The sequence below is a fragment of the Stegostoma tigrinum genome, chromosome 16 (assembly GCF_030684315.1).
Source record: "Stegostoma tigrinum isolate sSteTig4 chromosome 16, sSteTig4.hap1, whole genome shotgun sequence".
Lineage (NCBI taxonomy): Eukaryota > Metazoa > Chordata > Chondrichthyes > Orectolobiformes > Stegostomatidae > Stegostoma > Stegostoma tigrinum.
This window is the reverse complement of record NC_081369.1, coordinates 63,384,385-63,408,616: the sequence shown is the minus strand read 5'-3', so window position 1 is coordinate 63,408,616 and position 24,232 is coordinate 63,384,385. Positions and strand designations below refer to the sequence as shown.

General features: G+C 45.6%; 1 protein-coding gene across 1 annotated transcript; it reads right to left on the bottom strand.

The window, feature by feature from the left end:
• Nucleotides 1-5,143: 5,143 nt before the first annotated feature.
• On the bottom strand, nucleotides 5,144-24,023 carry si:ch211-189a15.5 (uncharacterized). The gene is made up of 2 exons (XM_048546798.2): nucleotides 23,530-24,023; nucleotides 5,144-10,808 (listed from the first exon to the last, which is right to left on the bottom strand). Exons 1-2 carry the CDS (start codon nucleotides 23,851-23,853, stop codon nucleotides 9,210-9,212), a joined length of 1,923 nt encoding a protein of 640 aa, XP_048402755.1. The 5' UTR covers nucleotides 23,854-24,023; the 3' UTR covers nucleotides 5,144-9,209.
• Nucleotides 24,024-24,232: the final 209 nt, after the last annotated feature.

Below are 24,232 nucleotides of genomic sequence, written 5' to 3'. Positions count from 1 at the left end.
GGTCTGGGTGGGATGTTCTTTGGAGGGGCTGTGGGGACTTCTTGGGCAGAATGGCCTGTTTCCACATTGTGGGGACTACAATCCTGTAACAGACCTCTGTACAGTATTAGACAGGAGCAAACTATTGTCTTGTTCACTGTGTATTGCACAGGAGACGACACTGAGACACTGGAACATTGACACTGTTCACGTACCCTGCCTGAACTGTGTTATTTACGGTATGTACAATAAAGACCACGCACAATGAACAATGTGGCCTTCCGGGCTGCAAACATTCAATAGAAGGGAGTGTCAGAAAATCAACTCCCACTCTGCCCCAGAGTTTGTGAAAAGAAATCTCATCAAACGCAAGAATCACATTCTAGTTTTTATTAAGCTTCACACTGAAAAGAAAAACTGAAATCATACAGAGCACTTTAGCAGCTTTGAAATCTCTTGGATTGGCTTGTGCGCACACACACACACACACACACACACACACACACATTCACACTTTTTTTCACATTTCCACCACCAGGAAAAACATCCATGTGGCCAGGGAACCATTGACCAGCAAAGCCAGATGAAGATAATGCTTATGTGGAAAACAAATGTGAAAGGCAAGGGTATGGACTAAATTAAAAGGTGGACACACTGTTCAGCGTGTGTATATCTATCCCTTAGCTCCCGCTAACAAAACTGCCTCAAATTGGCTCCTGGATGGACTCAACTGGGCAGCAAACCAAAAAACAACAATAAATTACAAGATGAGACAAATGAAGTTCAGTCCACAGAAATTAGATACGCCCAACAGAATGCTGGGCTTCACAGAGTTTGTGCCGGTGAACTTGTTTAATCAAATGGCCTCCAGAGCTCGATGGGTCTCTATGCCACATTAAAAGTGGTTAAAAGTTTCCCCAGAAGCAGCGTGGTGGCTGGGGTTTGGGGGTGGAGGGGTGGTGTGTGTGTGTGGGAGCGGACCAGAATATAATTCCTGACCCTTGTTCACAGTGAGGCACAGGCAGTGAGCTGTATGAAGTGGGAGGAGGGGTATAGGCTCTCACCTACATGGTGACTCCTCCCTGCCTCGCAACTAGAGGCTTCAGTTTGGTCAAGGAAACAAGGGCTTGCATTTAGGTAGAGCAGTTTGCAATGTCAGTGCATCCCAGAATGCCTCATCACCAAGAAAACACTTAAGGAGATGTAATCACTGTTGTATTGCAGGAAGCAGTTAATATTTGTGCACAGCAACATCCATTGTCATAACAACCAGGTCATCTGACCCTTCATGATGTCAGTACAAGGTTAGGAGGCAGGATTCTGGGGAGCAGAGACCTGATTGTCTATGAAAGAGCGTTACACCCACCCTCCCCATCCAGACAAACAGATGAAGCCTTCTCTGAATGATCAGGAGAGGAGTTACAAGTGGAGGGTAGGAGGAAGGGGTCTGACACCATCGTAAAAACTAAGGGAGGGAGCTAAAGAAACGTACAGCTGGCTGGAGCTGGACAAGGTCGTGTAGAACAATCCTGGTGCTGAAGAGTTCAAGTCCAAAGGGCCCCTCAGTATGTAACACTCATTGGACCAGCCCTCAATTTATCTGTGCACCACATCCTGTAATATCCAATATTATTAATGATGATGGGTCACCAGATTAATCCCAACAATGAGGGGCTTTAGTTACACCAACACTCAGCGAATGGGGAGTAATGACAATTAAATGGAGATTTACTCCAATCCTAAACTGTTCCTCCTGAATTGGCAGTTTCTGTTAGCAACAGGGTCAGTTAGCAGGGGACAGAGATTGAAGGTGAATGGCCAATACACTAGGACATTAGCTCTTTTTGGAGTGAATTGTAATGATCTGGAATGCACTGCTTGGAAAGGGTGACAGAGGTAGATTCAACAGGAACTTTCCAGAGGGAGTTAGATCAATTAATTGAAAAGTAACAAGAGCTGTTCAAAAACAGGAGGGCATTGAGTTTCATTGATTAGCTGGTGCCAAAGATCTGCTACAGATGAAGTGAATGGATGCTTTCCCTGCTGCAAGATTCAGCATCTCTTTGACTGTCTGCATGAGAAATTGTTGAGTAAAATGTCAAAGATTTACAGTAGGATCTTGCAAGGAGTGGGTGAGGCAAGGTAGCCAAAGACTGCCCCCTTCCCCTGGAAAGGGCAATTGGTATTTCCAGGAGTGCTGAGCCCAGAGAAAACCTATCAGTTAAAAAGCAATGTGCGGAGTAAATAAATATCAAGAACAAACATTGCACTCTGCCCACTGGGGAAATGGGAACGGGGCTGGGAACAGCTGGGGTGACATTTTGTGAACTGTATTTGGAGCTCAGGAAACCAACAGGGTCCTCTCTGGGAAGTTTATATAAAGGTTTTAACCTGCAGTTAGGTTTAAGGCAGGGATGGAGCTGGTCACTGCTGGCCCTTGGGACATGGCTTAGAAATTAAGATCAACGATGACATTCAAAGAGTGACGAAGTTGAGAGAAGAGGCTCTGCCACCAGTAGACAATCTCATAGGCCCCTAGCAATATGAACACAGAAGAGTTCGGTGAAAAGGGAGAAGTAAGGGGAGAAGGCAGGAGAACAGGGTTGAGAAACACATCTGCCACGACTGAGTATCAGAGCAGACTTGATGGGCCGAATGGCCCAATTCTGCTCCTCTATCTTATGGTCGAAGTAATGAGTGCTCATCAGGAAGGCATGGTGATAACCCTGGGATATTTTCGTCCATATATTGGCCGGAAATGTCAGATGGGCAAATGTAGCCTTGGTGAGGTTGTCACTGCTGCTTTCAGATACTTTCTTAGGACGTTAGTGAGGCTTCTTCTGGAATATTGTGTCCCGTTCTAGTGGTCCAGTTATAGGAAGGACATTATCAAGGTGGAGAGGGCTCAGAAGAAATTTACCAGGTAGAGAAGGTTTGAGTCGTAAGGAGGGGCTGGATACACTGGGACTTTTTCCACTGGAGTGTAGGAGGTTGAGAGGTGACCTTATAGAAGTTTATAAAATTAGGAGGGGTATATAGGTAGAGTTAATGGTAGTTGTCGTTTGCCCTAGGATGTGGGATTTCAAGACTAGAAGGCACATTTTTAAGGTGAGGAGAGTGAAATTTATAAAACACATGAGGGCGCAAGTATTTTTTTTACACAGAAGGTGGTTTGTGTGTGGAATGAACTTCCTGAGGAAATGGTAGATGTGGGCACAATTACAGTATTTAAAAGACATTTGGATAAGTACATGAACAGGAAAGGTTTTACAGGCATACGGGCCAGGAGCAAGCAGGATGGGACTAGCTTAGTTTGGGATTACATTCGGCATGGACTGGTTGGATCGAAGATTCTGTGCTATATGACTTTATGACGTTCTGGAGCAGACCAGGGAGTAGGCCTCTCCAGATAATGTAATGAGATAGGATCTCATAGAGGAGACACCCCTAGGTAGTAACAACCATAACATATTTGAATTTTGAATTCATCTGGAGGGAGAGAAGAGTGAGTCTGAGACTATTTTTAACATTTAAATAAGGGAAATTATGAAAGAATGAAAGCTGAGCTGGTGAAAGTCAATTGGCAAATGAGGTTAAAGAACCAGTCAACACAAATTCAGTGACCAATATTTCAGGGATTTATCAGAATATTTCAGACATATTCAGAAAACTGAATACGTACATTTGAAACAGATAGACCCACCATCCATAGTTAACGGGAAATGTTAAAAATAGTACCAGACTTCAAAGAAGAGCATATAGTGGTACAGTCGTTGTGAAGATGGGTGGCAGGTCAGAAGATTGGATAGAATATTAATTTTAAAAAAAAGGTAAAGAATGAGTAAAATGTGAATAAAGAGGGAAATAAATAGAGTGTGAGGGATAGCTAGTCATAAATAATAAAAACAGATGGTAAGAGAAGAGAATTAACCAAGTGAACGCTGGTCCTGGAGAAAGTCAGACTGGAGAACTAATAAAAAAAAATGAAAACGGTAGGTTAACTGAACAGATATTTTGTATCAGTCTTCACAACACAACATACATATAACAACTCAGAAGCAGCAATAAATGAAGATATGGAAGGAAGTCAGGAACTAAGGACTGTGGGGTGGCACGGTGGCTCTGTGATTAGCACTGCAGTTTCACAGCACCAGGGACCCAGGTTCGATTCCAGCCTTGGGCGACTGTGTGGAGTTTGCACATTCTCCCCTTGTCTGCGTGGGTTTCCTCCCACAGTCCAAAGACGTACAGGTTAGGTGGATTGGCCATGCTAAATTGCCCACAGTGTTCAGGGGTGTGTGGGTTATAGGGGGATGGGTCTGGGTGGGATTCTCCAAGGGGCGGTATGGACTTGTTGGGCCAAAGGGCCTGTTTCCACACCGCAGGGAATCTAATCTAATCTAATCTAAGGAAAATTACAATCACCAGAGAAATGGTGCTGAGTAAACTGCTGGAGCTGGAGTTTGACAAGTCCCTAGATCCTGACAGACGACATTCTAGGCTTCTGGAGAAAGTGTCTGGTCAGAAAAAAGTTTCAATTTTTCCAAATGTTTCTTGATTCAGGGACGGTCCCATTGCATTGGAAAATAGTGAATATAACTTGTTTCTTCAAAAAGAGAGACAGAAAGCAGGAAGCAACAGATTTACAAGGTGTAGAGCTGGATGAACACAAGAGGCTAAGCAGCATCAGAGGAGCAGGAAAGCTGACGTTTCGGGCCTAGATCCTTCTTCAGAAACAGGTTAGTTCGCTTAACATTGGTCATAAGAAAAATATTAGAAGCTTTTAATTAATGAAGTTACACCTGGGCACTTGGATAATTTTGAGGTGATCAGGCACAGTCAACATGGTTTTGTGAAAGGGAAATCATGTTTAATTGATATACTGGAATTATTTGAGGGGTCACATGTGATGTTGATAAAGGGAAACAGCAGATGTACTGTACTTAGACTTCCACAAAGCGTTTGATAAGGTGCAAAGTTATTGAGGAAAGTAAAAGGTCATGGCATTGGGGGGGTAACAAATTGCCACGGATAGATTTGTATCGGAGATAATAGGAACTGCAGATGCTGGAGAATCCGAGATGACAAGGTGTAGAGCTGGATGAACACAGCAGGCCAAGCAGCATCTTAGGAGCAGGAAAGCTGATGAACTTTCCTGGTCCTAAGATGCTGCTTGGCCTGCTGTGTTCATCCAGCTCCACTCCTTGCCATGGGCAGAAGATTGGCTTGCTAACAGAGTACAGAGTAGGAATAAATGGGTCTTTTCAGGTTGGCAAATTTTAATGTGCCATAGGGGATGCTGCTGGGATCTCAATGGTTTACTATGAACAAAATTGGCTCAGATGAAGGGATGTAAGGTATGGTTGGCAAATTTGATAATGACACAAAGCCAGGAAGGAAAGTAAATTGTGAAAAGGGCACAAGGTTACAAAAATATGTAAAGGTTAAGTAAATGGGGAAAGATGTACCAAAATGAGTATAATGTGTGAGGACGTGAAATCATCTGCTTTGGCAGGAAGGTAAAAACAAACGCACATTATATTGATGGTGAGAGATTACAGAGCTCAGAGATTTGGAAGTTTCCACGTATGAACTGCAAAAGGTGAGCGTGCAAGAACAGCAACTATTCAGGAAAGTTAATTGAATTCTATCATTTCTTATTAGAAGAATTCAATATCAGAGTAGGAAGGTTATACTTCAATTATAGAGGGCACTGGTGAGACCATATCAGGACTATTGTGTACAGTACAAGCTTTCTTAAAATAAGGAGACCAGTAAATGTATTGGAGGTGGTTTAGATAAGGCTAACCAGGCCGATAGCTGGAATGGGTGGGTTGTTGTCTGAAGAAAGTTTGGACGGGCTGAGTTTGTACCCATTGGGTTTAGAACAGTAAGAGGTTTCTTGATTGAGAGCTGGGTTGAGAGGTGGTAAATGGAGTTTAATGCAGACAAGTGTGAGGCGATGCGCTTTGGTAGGAGTAACCGGAAGGCAAAGTACAGGGCTAATGGTAAGATTCTTGGTAGTGTAGATGAGCAGAGAGATCTCGGTGGCCATGTCCACAGATCCTTGAAAGTTGCCACCCAGGTTGACAGGGCTGTTAAGAAGGCATACAGTGTTTTAGCTTTTATTAATAGAGGGATCGAGTTCCGGAACCAAGAGGTTATGCTGCAGCTGTACAAAACTCTGGTGCGACCGGACTTGGAGTATTGCGTACAGTTCTGGTCACCGCATTATAAGAAGGATGTGGAAGTTTTGGAAAGGGTGCAGAGGAGATTTACTAGGATGTTGCCTGGTATGGAGGGAAGGCCTTACGAGGAAAAGCTGATGGATTTGAGGCTGTTTTCGTTACAGAGATGGTTGAGAGGTGACTTAATTGAAACATATAAAATAATCAGAGGGTTAGATAGGGTGGATAGGGAGAGCCTTTTTCCTAGGATGCTGACGTCGAGCATGAGGGGGCATAGCTTTAAATTGAGGCGTGAAAGATATAGGACAGATGTCAGAGGTGGTTTCTTTACTCAGAGAGTAGTCAGGGAATGGAACGCTTTGCCTGCAACGGTCGTAGATTCGCCAACTTTAGGTACATTTAAGTCGTCATTGGATAAGCATATGGATGTACATGGAATAGTGTAGGTTAGATGGGCTTGAGATCGATATGACAGGTCGGCACAGCATCGAGGGCAGAAGGGCCTGTACTGTGCTGTAATGCTCTATGAAAACAACAAGATTCTGAGGGGTCTTGGACATTGAGAGGATGTTTCCTCCCTTGGGGGGGATATCCAGAACGGGGGAGGGACTGTTTAAAAATCAGGGGGTCACACCTTTAAAACAGACAGCAAGCAACTCTTTTCTCCCCCAGGAAAGATGTGGGAGGTTTTGGAGCGCTCTTCCTGAAAAGGCAGTGGAAGCAGAGTCCTTGAATATTTTTAAGGCAGAGTGGGGAGATTCCTGATAAGGAAGTGGTTGAAAGTTCGTCGGGGCAGGTGGGAATATGGATTTGAGGTTGCAATCAGATTAGCCACAAGATTACTGAATGGCGAAGCAAGCTTGAGGGGCTGAATGGCCTACTCCTAATGCATATCTTTATGTGTTGATCAGACAGTAACATGGATCATGGAAATAGCCCTGCAGGATTATGGTCAACCCTGACCAACATGCCAGTCGTTTGGGGCAACATGATAGCAGCTCAATGATAGTCAGCTTCATGTTAGTTCTTGTCTATCCCTCCCTCAAACCCCTCGCAATTCTTGGCTAGAAAAAAAGGGGTATTTTTTAATTCATTACAGGATATGGGCACCACTAGATGGCCCAGCATTTATTGCCCACCTCTAGCTGTCCTTTGAGAAGGTGGTGGTGAGCTGCCATCTTGAACCGCTGCAGTCCATGTGCTGTTAGTTGACCCACAATGCCTTTAGAAAAGAAACTTCAGGATTGTGACCCAGGGACACTGAAGGAATGGCAACATATTTTCAAGTCTGGGTGCATGTAGATTCGATGGGGGCGTTTAATGGCGGTGTTCCGATGGATTTGTATTGAGGTTGCAGACGTTATGGATTTTGAAGGTGCTGTCAAGGGAGGCTTGGTGAGCAGTGCATATCACAGATGATCCACAGTGCTGCCAGAGTAGATTCGTGGTGAAGGCACTGGATGATGAAGGTGGTGGATGGGATGCCAATCAAGTGGCAGTGAGCTTCGCGTGTTATTGGAGTTGCACCCATCCAGGTAACTGGGGAGTATTGCATCACGCTCCTGACTTGTGCCTCGGAGGTGGTGGGCAGGCTTTGAGGAGTCAAGAGGTGAGTTATGCACTAAGATTCCTAGCCTTTGGCGTATTCTTGTAGCTGCTATATTTAAATGGCTGGTCCAGTTCAGTTTCTTGTCACTGTAACCAATGAAGGCAAGGTCATTAATGAAGCAGCTGGAGATGGTTGGGCCTAGGACACTACCCTGAGGAACTCCTGCAGAGATGTCCTGGAGCTGAGATGATTGACCTCCAACACACATCAGTGTCTTCCTTTGTGCTAGGTACGGCTCTAACCTTTCAGTTCTGATCAGTTCTGAAGAAAGGTTGCTGGACCTGAAATGTTAACACTGCTTTCTCTCCACGGATGCTGCCAGGCCTGTTGAGTTTCTCCAGCAATTTCCATTTGTGTTTCAGATTTCAAGAGTCCGCAATTCTTTGTTTTATTATGTGACTCTAATCCTGTTGTCCGCAGGGACCCATTGCCCATTTCCAGAGGCCGAGAGGTCTTGTTCATGACTTGTAACCTACAGAGTGAGAGCTGGAATATTCTTTGCTAAGTTGAAAAGTTTAATTGAGCACTTCAATAACTGTCCAGGAATAAAGAGTAGGTTTCAGCTAAAGCAGCTGTAAAGTTGTTGTTTTGTTGAAGAGACCTGTTGGGTTCCTTATGTGTTGTTCAAAAGGCGGAAACCTGCTGTGTTTACCCATTCCGTACCTACAGGTGACTCCAGTCCCATTTCAATATGGCTGAGGCCTAACTGTCATCTGAAACAGCTGAGACAGGACTCTCTTCACTGGGAGAAAAGAGTGTATTTCACTGTCAATCCTTCTCAGGGGTATCCAGGGTATAAAAGCTAGACTTTTCAGTGACACCCAACTCTCAAGAACCAGTTAAAAATGGAACGTTTAGGCTCATCACTGAATGGATTGTCCTTTGTGCTCCCTCCAAGGTAGACGCAGCATTCACTTTGGGTTTCTGGTAAAAAAAAAAGGAAGGTGGTCTTGCCACCACAAACCAATCCCAGGGATCACTGGGGCAAACGGCTTCTTGGCAGAAATCGTCCAAACGGCAAGGTATACCGGCTGCAATAGGAGGTAGCAATTGGTTTTCACATCTGGATGTGCTGGTTGTCACTGTTCAGTCCCCATTGCTCCTGATGGTGTTGAACCTGCAGGGGCTTTGCAAACACTCTTTGGGCTTCACTCAAGTGGTCACTCCTCTGGGAAAAGACCAGCAGGCAACTAGCCTTTTGGCAGCTCCAGTAAATAACCACATTTAGGCACTCGGCCACTTTGCTGGGAAAGGCAGCCCTGGCTGATTTTCCCCTCCCTGCCCTGGGGACTGACGCAGAGGCAGCAATGAGAGCATCTTGGCAATTAAGCAGACTATGATTAGCTGGCTCAGGACACTCCGAGACATGGCTGGACAGTTCGGCTCAGTTGTCAGCTCAAGCACTGAGCATGGCCCCCACTGAAAGCCAACACTTAAAGGCCTTCCTCACCTCTGCAGTGACTGCACCTCGCTGTCCTGTCATGATCACTGCCCTCTGGCAACTTGCTCACGCAGACATAAGGGTCAGGGCTTTCTCCAATCAACAGCTCCTGGATTTCAAGGCAATCCTTGGAGACAGCTTGGCGCTGATTTGCAGACAGCTCCGAGCTGCAGTGAGGGCACCTCCGAGACCCGGAGATATCACAGGATATGGCTGTGGGTGGTCCAGCCTCCAGGCTGTCAGGTGGAATGTAGAAAGACTGGGGGGGCTCTCGAACAATTTGGCCCCCTCCATCCTGCAGCATGTTGCCCATGAGCTCGGAGGGGTCTGCCAGCTGACATCTGGGAATGTCCAGAGGGGAGCACACACAGCACCTGGTAATGCTGGGAACCCGACAGGCTGCAAGCTGGTCGGCTGCATGAGTCTGTCGAAGATGCTGCCCTCCTATTGGATCGGCCTGGCTCAAACCCACACACTGGGCCTCCGAGGCTCGGGGAGGTCTCGTGGGGTGAAAGTGGGCAGGCCCAGAAGTCTCAGCTGTCGGGTAGGGCAGTTTCTCCTTATCTATGTGCTTCAGCTCAATCTCCACAGGGGGGTCACTTTCCTTTTTCCGGCTGGTGGAATTCCCATTCAGGAACTTGCCATATTTCACGGATGAGGCGCCGTCTAATTTCTGATAGTTTTTCTCTGATGGTTTGCCCTCAGGATACAGCTGGCTGGTGGCATCCAGTACACCACCATGTTTCAAAGAGGCTTTTGGGTCTCCTGTACCGAAATCTGCCCTGTCTCTAATCTTCAGGTTCTTACTATCTGACAGAGACGCAATCAGGGTTGATTTGGGGATAAAGCTCAAGGACTGGGGTCCGGTTTGACCTGGGGACAACTTGATGTGAGATTCCGATAGTGCCCTTTGCACCATGGACTGGTCCAGGACCAGCAGAGAGTCACACTGCCCCGTCTCCCCGCTGGGATTGGCAGTGTTGAGCTGCATCTGAGAGTGTGTGTAGCCCAAGTTGCCGGTGATGTCAATATCGGTGTAGTCACGGTACAGGTCAATGCTGTCTGGTGGAAACATCATGGAGATGGACAATGGATCGTTGGCAGTGTCCATCTCTCTATCCTCGAGTGCTCCCTCCTGCAGCCTGAGGGTTCCCTGGTTGTTGGTAGAGTGTGGCAAGGGTGAGCTGGGCAGCTCAGACTCATCAAGGCCTCCCTCACAACTCAGGGCTGACTTTGTGGGCCCCTCACTCGCTGGAGCGGACCATTCACTGAGATTTCTAGATCCAGTTTTCATTGCGAACAAGTGTTTGATGCAGTCGGCCTGATTGAGAGACATGCAAGATCTCATCTGCACGACATCCTGACAGCTACTGTGCATGGCTTGCTCCAGAGTCTCCTGCATCAGCTCACACTCAGCCCTGGCTAAGAAACATTCAAACCCAAGTTGGCCAATATCTTCCTTGCTGACCTGCTTGGAGATCACATATTCACTGGTTCCTTTCTGAGTGTATCCCAAATTCACCAAGACCCCTTGAAGGACCTCAGGAGGAAAAACCGGCTCAATGAAGTAGACAAAGGCTCCTGTGAAAGTCTGAAATAAATAAGATGAAATTAGCTTTTCAAGGAAAAATACTCAAAAGTTTTACCTCCAATAACCTCCCTTCCACTCCCAAGGGACCCCTCCTGCCTCTCCCAATTCTATCTGAAGAATATCAGCAAAAAATTATCCAGCCTCTTGAATCTGCTAGACCATTTAGTAAGGTAATCCTTTGGGGAAGGAAACTGCCATCCTTACCTGGTCTGGCCTATATGTGACTCCAGACCCAGAGCAATGTGGCTGACTCTTAACTGCCCTCTGTGCAATTAGGGATGGGCATTAAATGCTGGCTACAGCTTATGATCAAATTTAATACAAAACGTTCTCCACAGCGAAAGCTTCCTATGGTATCAAAGAACACAATCTCATCATGTCAGTCCGAAACGGTCAACCCTTTAACCTCAGATTTTCTAGTCAGGGCAAAAACATTCTCAGCATCTCAGCTTGGAACTTCAAGCAATGAATATTAATAAAAGAAAAAATGCTGGAGTAATTAGTGGGATCAAACTCTCAAATTTCCTGGATCTAATGGTCTGTGCTTCAAGTTCTAAAAGAGTTGGCTGCAGAGATAGTGGATGGGCAGCTTATGATCTTCCAAAATTCCCTAAATTCCAGAATCTTCAAAATTTCAATGAGATTGCCTCTCAGTATTTGGAATTCCACAGACTAGAAGACTGCACTACTATAGCCATTTCTTATGGCAAACCTTCTTACCACAGGAACCAGTCAAGTGAACCTCCGCTGAAATCCCTCTGCAGCAAATAAAGCTATAAGACATTGGATGAGAAATAATGGGAACTGCAGATGCTGGAGAATCCAAGATAACAAAGTGTGGAGCTGGATGAACACAGCAGGCCAAGCAGCCTCTCAGGAGCACAAAAGCTGACGTTTCGGGCCTCGGCCCTTCATCAGAAGGTGTACCCTTTTTTTCTGATGAAGGGTCTAGGCCCGAAACGTCAGCTTTTGTGCTCCTGAGATGCTGCTTGGCCTGCTGTGTTCATCCAGCTCCACACTTTGTTATCTATAAGACATTGGATGCCAGCTTTTTGCAACTTCTACACACAGGCTCCCAAATCCCTCTGTGCTGCAGCTTCCTGCAGTCTTTCTCCGCAGCTTAACATTCAGCTTCTCTGCTCTTCCTGCCAAAGTGGATAACCTCACAATTTCCTATATTGTATTCCATTTTGCTTAATCTGTCCATATCCGTCTGCAGATGTGTGTCACTCTCACTATTTGTCTTCCCACCTACTTTCATATCACCTTGGTTTTGGAACATTAGCTTTCCTCAAAATTAATAACATAAATTGTAAATAATTGTGATCCCAGCACTGATCCCTGTGGCATTCTAGTAGTTACATTGTACATCCTTCTTAAGTACAGAGACTAAAACTGTATACATTGTTTTCAGTGAGGTCTCACCACAGCTCTGCAAATTGAACAAGACTTCCAGACTCCTTTCAATCCTCTTACAATAAAAGCCAACATCTAATTCACTTCCCTTGTTGGGGAAGTACTTGTGGGTTACTTTATGTTGTTTGTACAAGGACTCCCAGAGCCTTCTGAATAACAACTGTTAATAGTTTCTCACAGTCTAAAAAACAGTCTTTGTACTTTCCTGAGCTAAGTGAGTAAGGTTATATTTCCACACATGATACTCCAACTACCATCTTCTTATCCTCTCAGGGAACTGACCCATAACTCATTACAAACTTACTGTAGCCTCCTCACAACTCACATTCAAAATTAGCCTTGTGTTATTAACAACCCTGGATATAATACACTTGTTCTCTTTACCTAAGTCATGTCTATAGATTGTAATTAGTAAGACCCCTGCATGCTTTCTTGCTGCATCCCAGTATTCACACTGTGCCAACTCTAAAATGATCTATTTAATTGTGCTCTCTGTCTGGTTACCAAACCCCGTTCTACGCACCACGTTATTCCCAACTCCATGAATCCTTATCCATCTGCAATGATCTCCCATGTGGCACCTGATCAAATATCAAATCCAAATGTACTACATCCCCTGGTTTCCCTTATCTACCCTGCCAGTTATTTCCTTAAAAACACAAATGGTTTCAAATCGTTTCCATTTGATAAAATCTCATTGATTCTGCTTAATCCTATAATCTTTTCTAAGTGTCTTTTTACCACTTCCTTAATAGCAAGTATTTTTGTCCAATGATCGGTGGCGTTATGGCCTGTAGTAGTCCAACATTTTTTAAGACTGCAAGACCATAAGACATAGGGGCAGATGTAGGCCATTCAGCCCATTAAGTGTGCTCACCTACAGCATGGCTGATATGATACTCAGCAACACCACTTTCCTGCCTTAACCCCATAACCCTTGATTCCCTTCCCAGTTTCAAGTTTGAGATAGATTGTATGTAAGATTTTGGAGTTGATCTGTAGCTCAGGCTGTGGGTGTTGAGATTGGTTGCCTCGCCGAGCTGGTTTGTTGTTCTGCAGACGTTTCGTTACCCTGCCGGATAACATCCTCAGTGCAGCCTCCGATGAAGCGTCGATGTGTTTTCCTGCCTGGTTTTTAAACTCTGGGGACCATTGCGAGGGATTGCCTCACTTCCGGGTTTCCTCCGTAGTGGAATGTATATGGGGTCGAGTTCAATGTGTTTACTAACAACATGCTTCGTGGCGTGCCATGCTTCCAGGAATTCTCGTGTTTGTCTCTGCCTAGCCTGTTGCAGGATCTTGGTGTTGTCCCAGTTGAATTGGTGGTTCTCCTTGTCCATGTGGATTGAGATGCGTGAGTACTGGTCGTGTCTTTTTGTAGTCAGTTGGTGTTCATGTACGCTTATTGTTAGTTTCCTTCCTGTTTGTCCTACATTGGACAAACCAGCTTGGCGAGCCAACTAACCTCGTCAGATTGTATGTAATTAATGACCCAACCGTTACAGCCCTCTGTGGCTAAGAATTCCACAGATTTACTGCTCTCTGAGTAAAGAAATTCCTCTTCAGCTGTGTTAAGTATATGACCCTTATTCTGAGCTTATGTCCTCTGGACCTAGTCTTTCTCACAAGGAGAAACCACCTCTCTGCAACTACCCTGTCAACTCCTTAAGAATCTTTCATGTCTCAATAAGGTCACCTCTCATTATTCTAAGCTCCAATGAATACAGGCCTAACCTACTCAAGCTCTCCTCATAAGATAGTCTGTCCCTGCCAGGAATCAACCTTTTATTTTCCTCTTTACTAACAGTAATTATTTTAATTTCTTCTTTTCCAGTGGACTTTTGGTTCGCTGCTATTTCTGATTTGTTTTCTTTTGCAAAGGCAGACAAAAAGTGTCTCTGCCACTTCCTTATTCCCCATTATAATTTCAGCCCTCTCTAAGGGGCTTTTGAAGACTTTTATTACTCCCTTCCTTGTTTACATATTTGTAGAAATAAAGTGTCCACAATAGGGTCCCGCTCCAGGAATGCATTGACTTTGATACTTGTTTTCAAATCTCTTCAAGATTTGTTCCTGTTCTTATCTCTTAAGCATCCTCCAGTCCGAAAGCCCACTGTGATGTTTGTGTGTTTCCCCTTCAGACTTCACGTGCATGCACTGCATTAATTGTTCCACTGTTGAGAAGCCCGTTCCTTGTTCTGGTTGAGCTTTCAGTAAAGTAATTCTAAACCAGAATGTGTCAACTAGAATCACACACAGAGGACGAAACAGAGAGGGAAAGAAAAATGGGATTAAAAAAAAAGTGAAAGGAGACAAACAATAAAATTCTGGTGTCCCCTCTACAGGGAAGATGTTAAACTTTAAAAGGTGCAGAAAAGATTTACCAGGATGTTACCAGGGTTGGAGGGTTTGAGCTACAGGGAGAGGCCGAATAGGCTGGGGGGCTATTTTCCTGGGAGCGTCGGAAGCTGAGGGGTGACCTTATAGAGGTTTATTAAATCATGAGGGGCATGGATAGGGTGAATAGCCAAGGCCTTTCCCCCGGGTAGGGGGGTCCAGAACTTGAGGGCATAGGTTTAAGGTGAGAGGGGCAAGATTTAGAAGGGGCAACTTTTTCACACAGAGGGTGGTGCATGTCTGGAATGAGCTGCCAGAGGAAGTGGTGGAGGCTGGTACAGTTACAGCATTTAAAAGGCATCTGGATGGGTACATGAATACGAAGGATTTAGCGGGCTATGGGCCAAATGCTGGCAAATGGATTAATAGATTAAGTTGCGATATCTGGTCAGCATGGACAAGTTGGACTGAAAGGTCCTTTTCTGTGCCGTACAATGTTATGACTCTATTTTTTTAAGTCTTCCAGAAATAATTAATTTCTTGAGTTACAAGGCACTAAACAATTCAGAAGTGGCTCTGGCTCTGTTCTTGAGGTTCATGCAATTATAGTATCCCTTGCAAGTGGAATCAGGCCCTTTGGCCCAACAAGTCCACAATGACACGCAGAACATCCCACCCAGACCCATTCCCCTAATCTACACATTCCCAAACACTCTGGGCAATTTAGCATGGCCAGTCCACCCAACCTGCACATCTTTGGATTGTGGGAGGAAGCCCATGCAGACACAGGGAGAATGTGCAAACAACACACAGACAGTCGCCCGAGGGTGGAATTGAACCTGGTCCCTGGTGCTGTGAGGCAGCAGTGCTAACCATCGAGCCGCCATGCTGCCGAGCTGTTGGGCAGTAACTAACTATGCTATTAAAAACTCACTGACACTGAAATCGATCTCACATAAAAGCAGAACACTGTGGATACTGGGAATTCTGAAATGAAAACAAGAAGTGCTGGAAAAACTCAGCAGGTCTGACAGCATCGGTGTAGAGGAAAACAGAATTCATGTTGTGTGCCTGGAGTAACTATTCTTCAGGACTGCTCCTCTTTCGTTCCAAAGAAAAGTCATACTGAATTCAAAATGTTAATTCTGTTTTTCCCTCTCCACCGACGTTTTCAGACCTGCTGAGTTTCTCCAACACTTCCTGTTGTTACCTCAAATTCATAGCTGTCGATGCACAGGAATAATGTGAGTCTTTTGCCAAAGTCCAAAAATTTGCAAGGTTTGTGCAGGAGAACTGCAATTTGGACAGGAATTTCCTGATTTCTTTATTTAACTGAACACGTGCTTGTTCGAACTTGTTGTCTGAGTAGTGCTGAACTGATAGCCTGTCTGTTAATCCTAACATAAAATTTGGATTGTTGCTGCCTGTATTTTCTTATTTGACCTTGGGAAGTGACCATCACAGATAAGTCTACCATTATTACCCATCCCTAACTACCTTAGTGAGCTATCTCCTTGAACCACTGCATAACTTGGTGTACAGGGGGACACCCAGAATGCCCTTAGGGAGAGAATTCCAGGTATTTGGTGACACTGAAGGAATGGCGATATACTTCCAAGTCAGGATGGTGAGTGACTTGGAGGGGAGCTTGCAGGGGGTGGCGTTCCCATGTATTTGCTGCCCTTGTCTTTTCAGATGGAGGTGATTGTGGGTTTGGAAGGTGCTGCATCAGGATCCTTGGTGAATTTCTGCAGTGCACCTTGTAAGTAGCAAACACTGCTGCTTCTGAGTGGTCTGTAGTGGAGGGAGTGGATGTTTAAGGGGGTGGATGGTATACTGATTGAGCTAGCTGCTTCTGGCTGTCATATTTCCTACATTACAACAGTGGCAGTGCTTCAAAATGACTTCATTGGCTGCAAAACGTTTTGGGATGTGGTGCTCCATAAATGCACATCCTTTCTCTCAAGCGACAGAGAGAGAGAGAGACAGACAGAGATTGCTGTTCAATGACCTCCCATGAAAAACCCCTGTGTAGAAAGCAAAACAGCTAACAGTAAAGAAGGAAACAGCACATAGAAAAAAAAATGAGCCAACGACCACAGATGCCGGAAATCTGAAATAAATAAAGTGCTGGGGGCCATTTAGCAGGTCAGACAGAATTAACAGCTCAGGGCGGTGACCTTTAGAACTGCGTTCCAGAGAAAAGGCATTGAGCTAAAATAAGAACAGTGATCCTATTTCCTTCTTGGTTTGATTTTCTAAAAGATGGTCGGCACAACATTGTGGGCTGAAGGGCCTGTTCTGTGCTGTACTGTTCTATGTTCTATGTTCTATATAGCTGGAGTTGATATACACAGCAATGAGGTGAGCTGCCTTTAATATGCTTTTAGTGATGTTTGTGCGGAAAACCTCCTCTGTCCTTAGAATAGATCCTGTTGAATGGGACCTGAGCAGACACAGAAATAAGAACAGAAGTAGGCCATTCAGCCTCTCGATTTTGCTCTGCTGTTCGTTAGGATCACGGCTGATCTGACATTCCCCACGTTCACTTTCTTGCCCTTGATTACCTACTGATCCATCTACTTCAACCTTAAATATACAGAAGGACTCTGCCCCCACAGCTGTCCATGGCAAGGAGGTTCAAAGACTCCCAGCCCTCAGAATAAATTCCTCCTCATCTCAGTCTTAAATTGGCACTCCTTTATTCTGAGGCTGTGCTCTCTGGTCCTAGACTCTTCCAGGCACGGCCTCAACCTGTTTAGCTTTTGCTTGCAAGACAATTCCTCCCTGCCAGGGATCTTCCCAGTGCTTCCAATGAAATGATATCTTTCTTTAAATAAAGGAACCAAAGCTGCTCATAGAACTCCAGATGTGGTCTCACCAGCACCATGTACAGTTGCAGGAAGACTTCCCTACTATTACATTCCAACCCTTTCGAAATTATCCTGCCTCTCTGGATTATTAGTCCATTGACAGTAGCACTATACCACTGACTTCCCACTTTTAGACCTCCTAGACACAGGGAGCATCCTTGTTCTATCAAGCACATCACAGCCCGTAAGAGTTGCACATATTCGAAACAGCTCAACTCCCCAATTCTTCTCAGCTCCCACTGAATGAAAGGACAGCCAGTCTATTTATAATATCCCAGGAATTAGTTTGTTCAACTTTTCTTGAACTCCCTCCATAAAGGAGACTGAAACAGTACTCAACTCTCTGGGTGTGGTCTCAACAAGACCCCACACAACTGCAGCAAGACATCTTGACAACCCTAGGCCTGTGTGATGCTACCCCTCAGCCCAGGAACGGGCTGGCATTCAATGATACAACCAAAGGGAATACCCTCATGTTCAGTTTGAATAAAGAGGCCATTATGAATATTTTACCAATGTCATTGTTAAATCCTTTTTAAACTGTTCCTCTACAAATAAAAAATTCTCAGCACATGAGAATGAAGAATGGGACATGACCTTATTGAAACATACAAGATTCTTTGGAGACTTGACAGGGTAGATATGGAAAGGTTGTTTCCCCTTAGGAAACAGTCTAGGACCAGAGGGCATCAACTCAGATTAAGAGGGGTCACATATTTCAAATGGAGATGAGGAGGAATTTCTGCTCTCAGAGGGAATGAAGCTGTGGAATTCTTTCCCGCAGAGGACTGTAGAGGCTGGGTCATTCAGTACATTTGAAGCTGAGATAGAGAGATTTTAATCAGTAGGGGAATCAAGGGTTATGGGGAAAAAGGCAGGAAAGTGGAGTTGAGGGTGATCACTCAGCCATGGTCTAATTGAATGGGGGAGCAGACTCAATGGCCCACTTCTGCCCCTACATCTGACTGTCTTTATATTAATTCCCACATTGCTGGGGAATTAGGGCTGGGCAGTAAATGCTGGCCAAGTTGGTGCAGCCCCATCCTGTGAATAAGGATGAAAGAGGTGATGTAAATGTTGCTGAGGGAGGGTGCAGCACTCCTGGGAAATGTCTTGGCTAAGAGAGTGATGAGAACGTGGGAGGGATGCCCTCTAAGGGTAATGAGATAAATGCATGAGAGATAAGGAACAGAAAAGCCTGTTGCAGTTTATGAAGGTAGAATGGCAGGGATACTGTCTGCTGCAGAACACCAGAACAAACTAGTTAGGCCGAGAGGTTTATTTCCTGTTCCTTAATGGCTGCAGTTTGTAAAAGGCTTTGATTAAACAGAGAGGCTGCCAAGGGGTTAGTTAAGAGTAAACTACAATGGTGTGGTTTTGAGTCATATGTGGGTTGGACTGGGTAAAGACAGCAGGGTTCTCACCTGGAGGATAAACATGAACTAGTTTCTTTTCCTGAAAGAACAATTTTGAAAACCTCTGGCAACAGTGACCGTTTTTTTAAATTTCATTTTTTTAAATACATACTTAGGATTGTCATAAAATTGACTGGATCGTGACTGAATCTTCAGTCTCAGCTGCTGTGACTTCAGTCCCACACCAACACAGATTGTTTTTCCCTCACTTGAGGGATGTGGGCATCACTGTCGGGGTCAGAATTTACTGCCTGTCCCTAGTTGCCCTTTTAGATGGTGGTGAGCTACCTTCTTGAACCACTGCAGTCAGACCCGCAATACCCCTAGGGAGAGAATTCCAGGACTTTGGCCCAGCCACAGTAAAGGAACGGCGACATATTCCTGAAACAGGATGGTGAGTGGCTCGGAGGGGAACTTGCAGGGAGGTGGTGTTCCCATGTATCTGCTGCCCTTGTCTTTCCAGATAGATGTGGTTATGTGTTTGTAAGGTTCCAGGGGGATCCTTGGTGACTTACTGAGCCACATCTTACAAACAGTACACACTGCTGGTGCTAAGCATTGATGATGGACTGGGTATTAAGGTGGTGGATGTGGCATCAATCAAGCAGGCAGCTTTGTCCTAGATGGTGTCAAGCTCCCAGAGAGTTGTTGGGGTTGCACTCATCCAGGCAAGTGGGGAGTATTCCATCATACTCCTGAGTTGTAACTTGTAAAATAATAGGCTTTGGGAAGTCAGGAGGTGGAGTTAGTCACTGCGATATTTTTATCCCATGACCTACCTTTGAGGTCACAGTATTTAAATGGCTAGTTCAGTTTTGTGTCAATATTAAACCCAGGATGCTGGTTCACTAATGTCCTTTGGGGAAGGAAACTGCCATCCTTACCTGGTCTGGCCTACATGTGACTCCAAACCCACAGCAATGTGGTTGGCTCTTAGCTGCCCTCTGGGCAATTAGGGGTGGGCAATAAATGCTGCCTGGCCAGTGACATCCTCATCCCATGAATGAATTAAAAAAAACTTTCAAGATGGTGTGAAGTTAAATACAGTGAATGTCCAAAGAGAAATTGGGGTTCAGGTGCAGAAATTAAGTGCTATAAATGCAGAAAATAATTAAGAAAGCCAATGCTATGTTGGCCCTTAGATCTACAGGAGGTTTTTCTTGTTCATTCATTCATAGGATGAGGACGTTGTTGGCTCGGCCAGCATTTATTGTCCATCCCTAATTGCCCAGACAACAGTTAGGAGATGGTCACATTGCTGTGGGTCTGGAGCCACATGTAGGACTAGGTGTGCATGGCAGCTGCCTCCCCTAAGAGATATAAGTGAACCAGATGGGTTTTCCTGACAATCGACAATGGGTTCATGGTCATCATTAGACTCTCAATTCCAAATTTTAATTGGCTTTTCAAACTCTCCCATCCGCCACAACAGGTTTCAAGCCTGTGTCCCTAGAACATTAGCTGGATCTCCTGATTAATAGTCCAATGATAATACCGCGATGTTATCGCCTCTTCTTTTAAGTGCCCTCAAGTATAAGGATGAGGAAGTTATGCTGCAGTCATAGAAAACCCTGGTTAGACCCCACTCGGAGTACAATGAGCAGATCTGAGCCCCACATCTTAGGAAGGAAGATTGGCCTTGGAGGGAGTACAATGTAGGTTCACAAGAATGACACCAGGACTTCAGGGGTTAAGCCATGAGGACAGATAATACAAATAAGGTCTTTATTGTCTAGAATTTAGAAGGTTAAGGAGGTGATCTGACCAAAGTCTTCAGGATATCGACGTGGAAAGACAGGGTAGATAAACTATTCCCACTGGTTGGGGATTCCAGAACTAGGGTCTTAGTCTGAGGATTACGACCAGATCATTCAGGAGAGAGAAAAACCAAAAGAACTGTGGGTGCTGTTAATCAGGAGCAAAAACAAAGTTGCTGGAAAAGCTCAGCAGGTCTGGCAGCATCTGTGGAGGAGGAAACAGAATTAATATTTCAGGTCCAGTGACCCCCCGTCAGAACTGATGGTGGCTGGGAAATTGTCAGTTTATATGCAGAAAATAGGGAGGTGGGTGGGTTAGGGAGTAAACGATCAGATAGAGCCCAAAGAGAGAGAGAGATACAGTTGGACAGACAAAGGAGTTGCTAACGATCAGGCTGGGAGGGTGAATAGTGGTTAATGGGGACTGTTAGTGACTTACAACAGGGGGTGTGTAATGGCAGGCTATATGGTAACAAGGCCTGGTGTGTGGGGTGGGGGGCTGGGACATGGGAGAGTTTAGGCAGTTCAGGAGAGATGTTAGGAAGTACTTCCACACACAAAGGGTGGGAGAGTTTTGGAACTCTCTTCCACAAACAGCAGTGGAAGCTGGATCAGTTGTTAATTTTAAATCTGAGATGAACTTTTCTTAAGCAAATATATGTCAAAAACAGGTATATGGAATTAGGCCAGAGATCAGCCACAATTTCACTGAAATGCAGAACAGGGTCAGATGCTGGAGAATCTGAGACAACAAGGTGTAGAGCTGGATGAACAAAGCAGACCAAGCAGCATCAGAGGGGCAGGAAAGCCCAAAATGTGTTCATCCAGCTCTACACCTTGTTATCTGAAGGGTTTTAACTGCCTACTCCTGTTCCTATGTTCATTGTCTGATGTTTATGTGACATGAATGTTACTTGCCACTGGTTAGCCCAAGTCTGGATCACATGTAGGTCTTGTTGCATTTGAACATGGACCGTTTCAGTATCTGAGGAGTCACGAATGGTGCTGAAACATTGTGTAATCATCGGTGAACATCCCCACTTCTGACCTTATGACGGAGGGAAGGTCGTTGATGAAGCAGCTGAAGATGGTTGGGCCTGGGACACTACCCTGAGGAACTCCTGCAGAGATGGCCTGGAGCTGAGACGACTGACCTCCGACAACCACAACCATCTTCCTATGTGTCAGGTATGACCCCAACCAGCAGAGAGTTTGACCCCTGCTCCTTCGAGTCCCACTGACTCCAAACTTGCTAGGCTGCTTGATACCGCACTCAGTCCAGTAAGGCCACCCTAAAGAGCAGCAAGAGTGCAGGATCAGCTGGTTGGGTCTGCTCTGCTCTGCCAGTTAGTGGGACCACAGCTGGTCTGACATCGCTCAGATCCACTTTTCTGTCCTTTCCCATAATCCTCGATTCCTCCACTGATCAACAATCTCTCTATTTCAGCTTTTTTAAATATAGACATGGATTCAGACCCCACAGCTCGGAGTTCCAAGGACTCTCAACCCACTGAAAGAAGAAATTCCACCTCATCTCAGTTTTAAACGGAAACCTCCTTATTCTGAGGCTCACTCATGAGGAGAAACATCCTCTCAGCATTTACCCTGCAGCCCCTTAAGAGTCTGATAACTTTCAACGAGATCACCTCTCATTCTCTAAACTCCAGTGATTACAGACCTAAACCTTGATAACAAAGTGTGGAGCTGGATGAACACAGCAGGCCAAGCAGCATCTCAGGAGCACAAAAGCTGACGTTTTGGGTCTAGACTCTTCATCAGATTATCTCTGATCACAGACCTATACCTGTTTAGCCTTTGCTCATAAAACAATCCCTCCATACTTAACTCTTAGCTTTCCTGCTTCTGTTGAGCAGCAGTCTCCCGTGAGATGAAGAGTGTGCTGTTACATTATTGTTTCAACAGCTTTCGCATGAGAACTGCAGTATCAGCTTCCCAGGAGAACAACAGTTACACAATAAACACACTCACACCTGGAGTTGAACAAGGTCGGAGGGACTGGAGGCCCCACACTCGGATTAATTTTTAGGCTCTGGTGTTGTTCCAGGGTTTAGTGCTGGAGAATGTTTGGGGTGGGTCAATGTCAGGGCCTTCCAGGGGAGCGTGTGGTCATCGCTATATTCCCTCTAACTTCACCAGCTGCTGTGTAGAGCTTTGAAGGGAAAGTATTAGCACAGACCCTCTGAATGGGCTAGAGGAATGTTGGGATGTGTGTTGTTAGGGGCAGGGTTGTGTAGAAGCTGGGGCCATAAAGTAGGAGCAAGAGCGCCCATTCGGCCCATCAAACCATTCAACGCTATTTCGGCGGACTTGATGGGCCGAATGGCCTTTGTTGCTCCTGCCCCTCTGATGCTGCTCAGCCTGCTGTGTTCATCCAGCTCTATACACCGTGTTATCTCAGATTCTACAGCATCTGCAGTTCCTGCTATCTCTGACCTCTGTATTGAATGATTTGATGACTTCGGAAATCAACTCCACTTTCCCACCTACTCTCAGCCACCCCCACATTTCCTGAGACCACCCCGCTTCCAAAACCAATCCCAGCCTTAAACATATCCAAGTCTGGAGCCGGCCCAACCCTCCGAGGGTAAAGGATTCCAGAGTTAATAACCCTCTGAGTGAAGTTCATCTCAATGTTGTATTTCCGAATCCTCCAAGCGGAATGTTTGTATCAGTGACACTCAGTTATAATTTTGAAAATGAAACCAGGCGGCGGTGTGTGTTCTTTGTGGAGAAGTGAAGCGGGGAGATATTGAGGGAATTGCAAAGAAATTGAAATCCGGAGTAGGTCCCTTTGTCAGGTTAACCTGACAGTGTGAGCCCGGTGATGATATTTCACCCCAGATCTAATGACCGACCCCACTCCCTCCTCCACCCAACCCCACTTCCCCAACCACAAACTGACCTTGATCGACTTGATCTCCTTTCTCCAGGGCCACAGATACAGGTTGATGGAGATCAGCTCCAGCAGCCCAAAAGCTTTACCCAGGGCCCCGAGAGGCTGCTCCCTCATCCCCTCTCCGCCCCTGGCTTCGACAAACTCCTGGGCCAGGCGGTAGAAATCCAGCTGCTGGAAGCGCTGGCACGGAGAGGGCACCGAATCGAGAAACTCCTTGCCTCGGCGGAGCTCTTCAGCCCCGGTGCAGGGCGACAGGCTGCCGGCGATGAAATCCTTCTGGTGGAAAGCCAGGAACTTTTGGTAAACTTCTGCCTTGCTACAGCCGCCCATGTTGCAGGAGGGAGGACCCGGGGGGAACTCCCCCGCCAGCTGGATACAATGTGTCAGTTTCCTGAAATGTATCAGGCTCTGCGCCACACTGTATCCATCAGCCGCTCGCTTTCATTCAACTTTCCAGCTCAGTAGTGAAGTTTGCTCCTCTCTCTCTCTCTCTCATCCCAACTGCAAGGCAATAGCAAACTGAAAGTGTTCAGACGCAATGCTACATTTGGAGCCCGATCACTTCACTGTTTCACCGCTGGCGTTGCTCCAGGAAACCGGCTCGGGAGGGCAAAATATTTCTTTCCATTCACTTTCCGTGCAGGGGAGGCGGTGATGTGGTCCCGCAGAGCTCCTGATTTACAGAGATCCCCGTCATGTTCTGGGGACT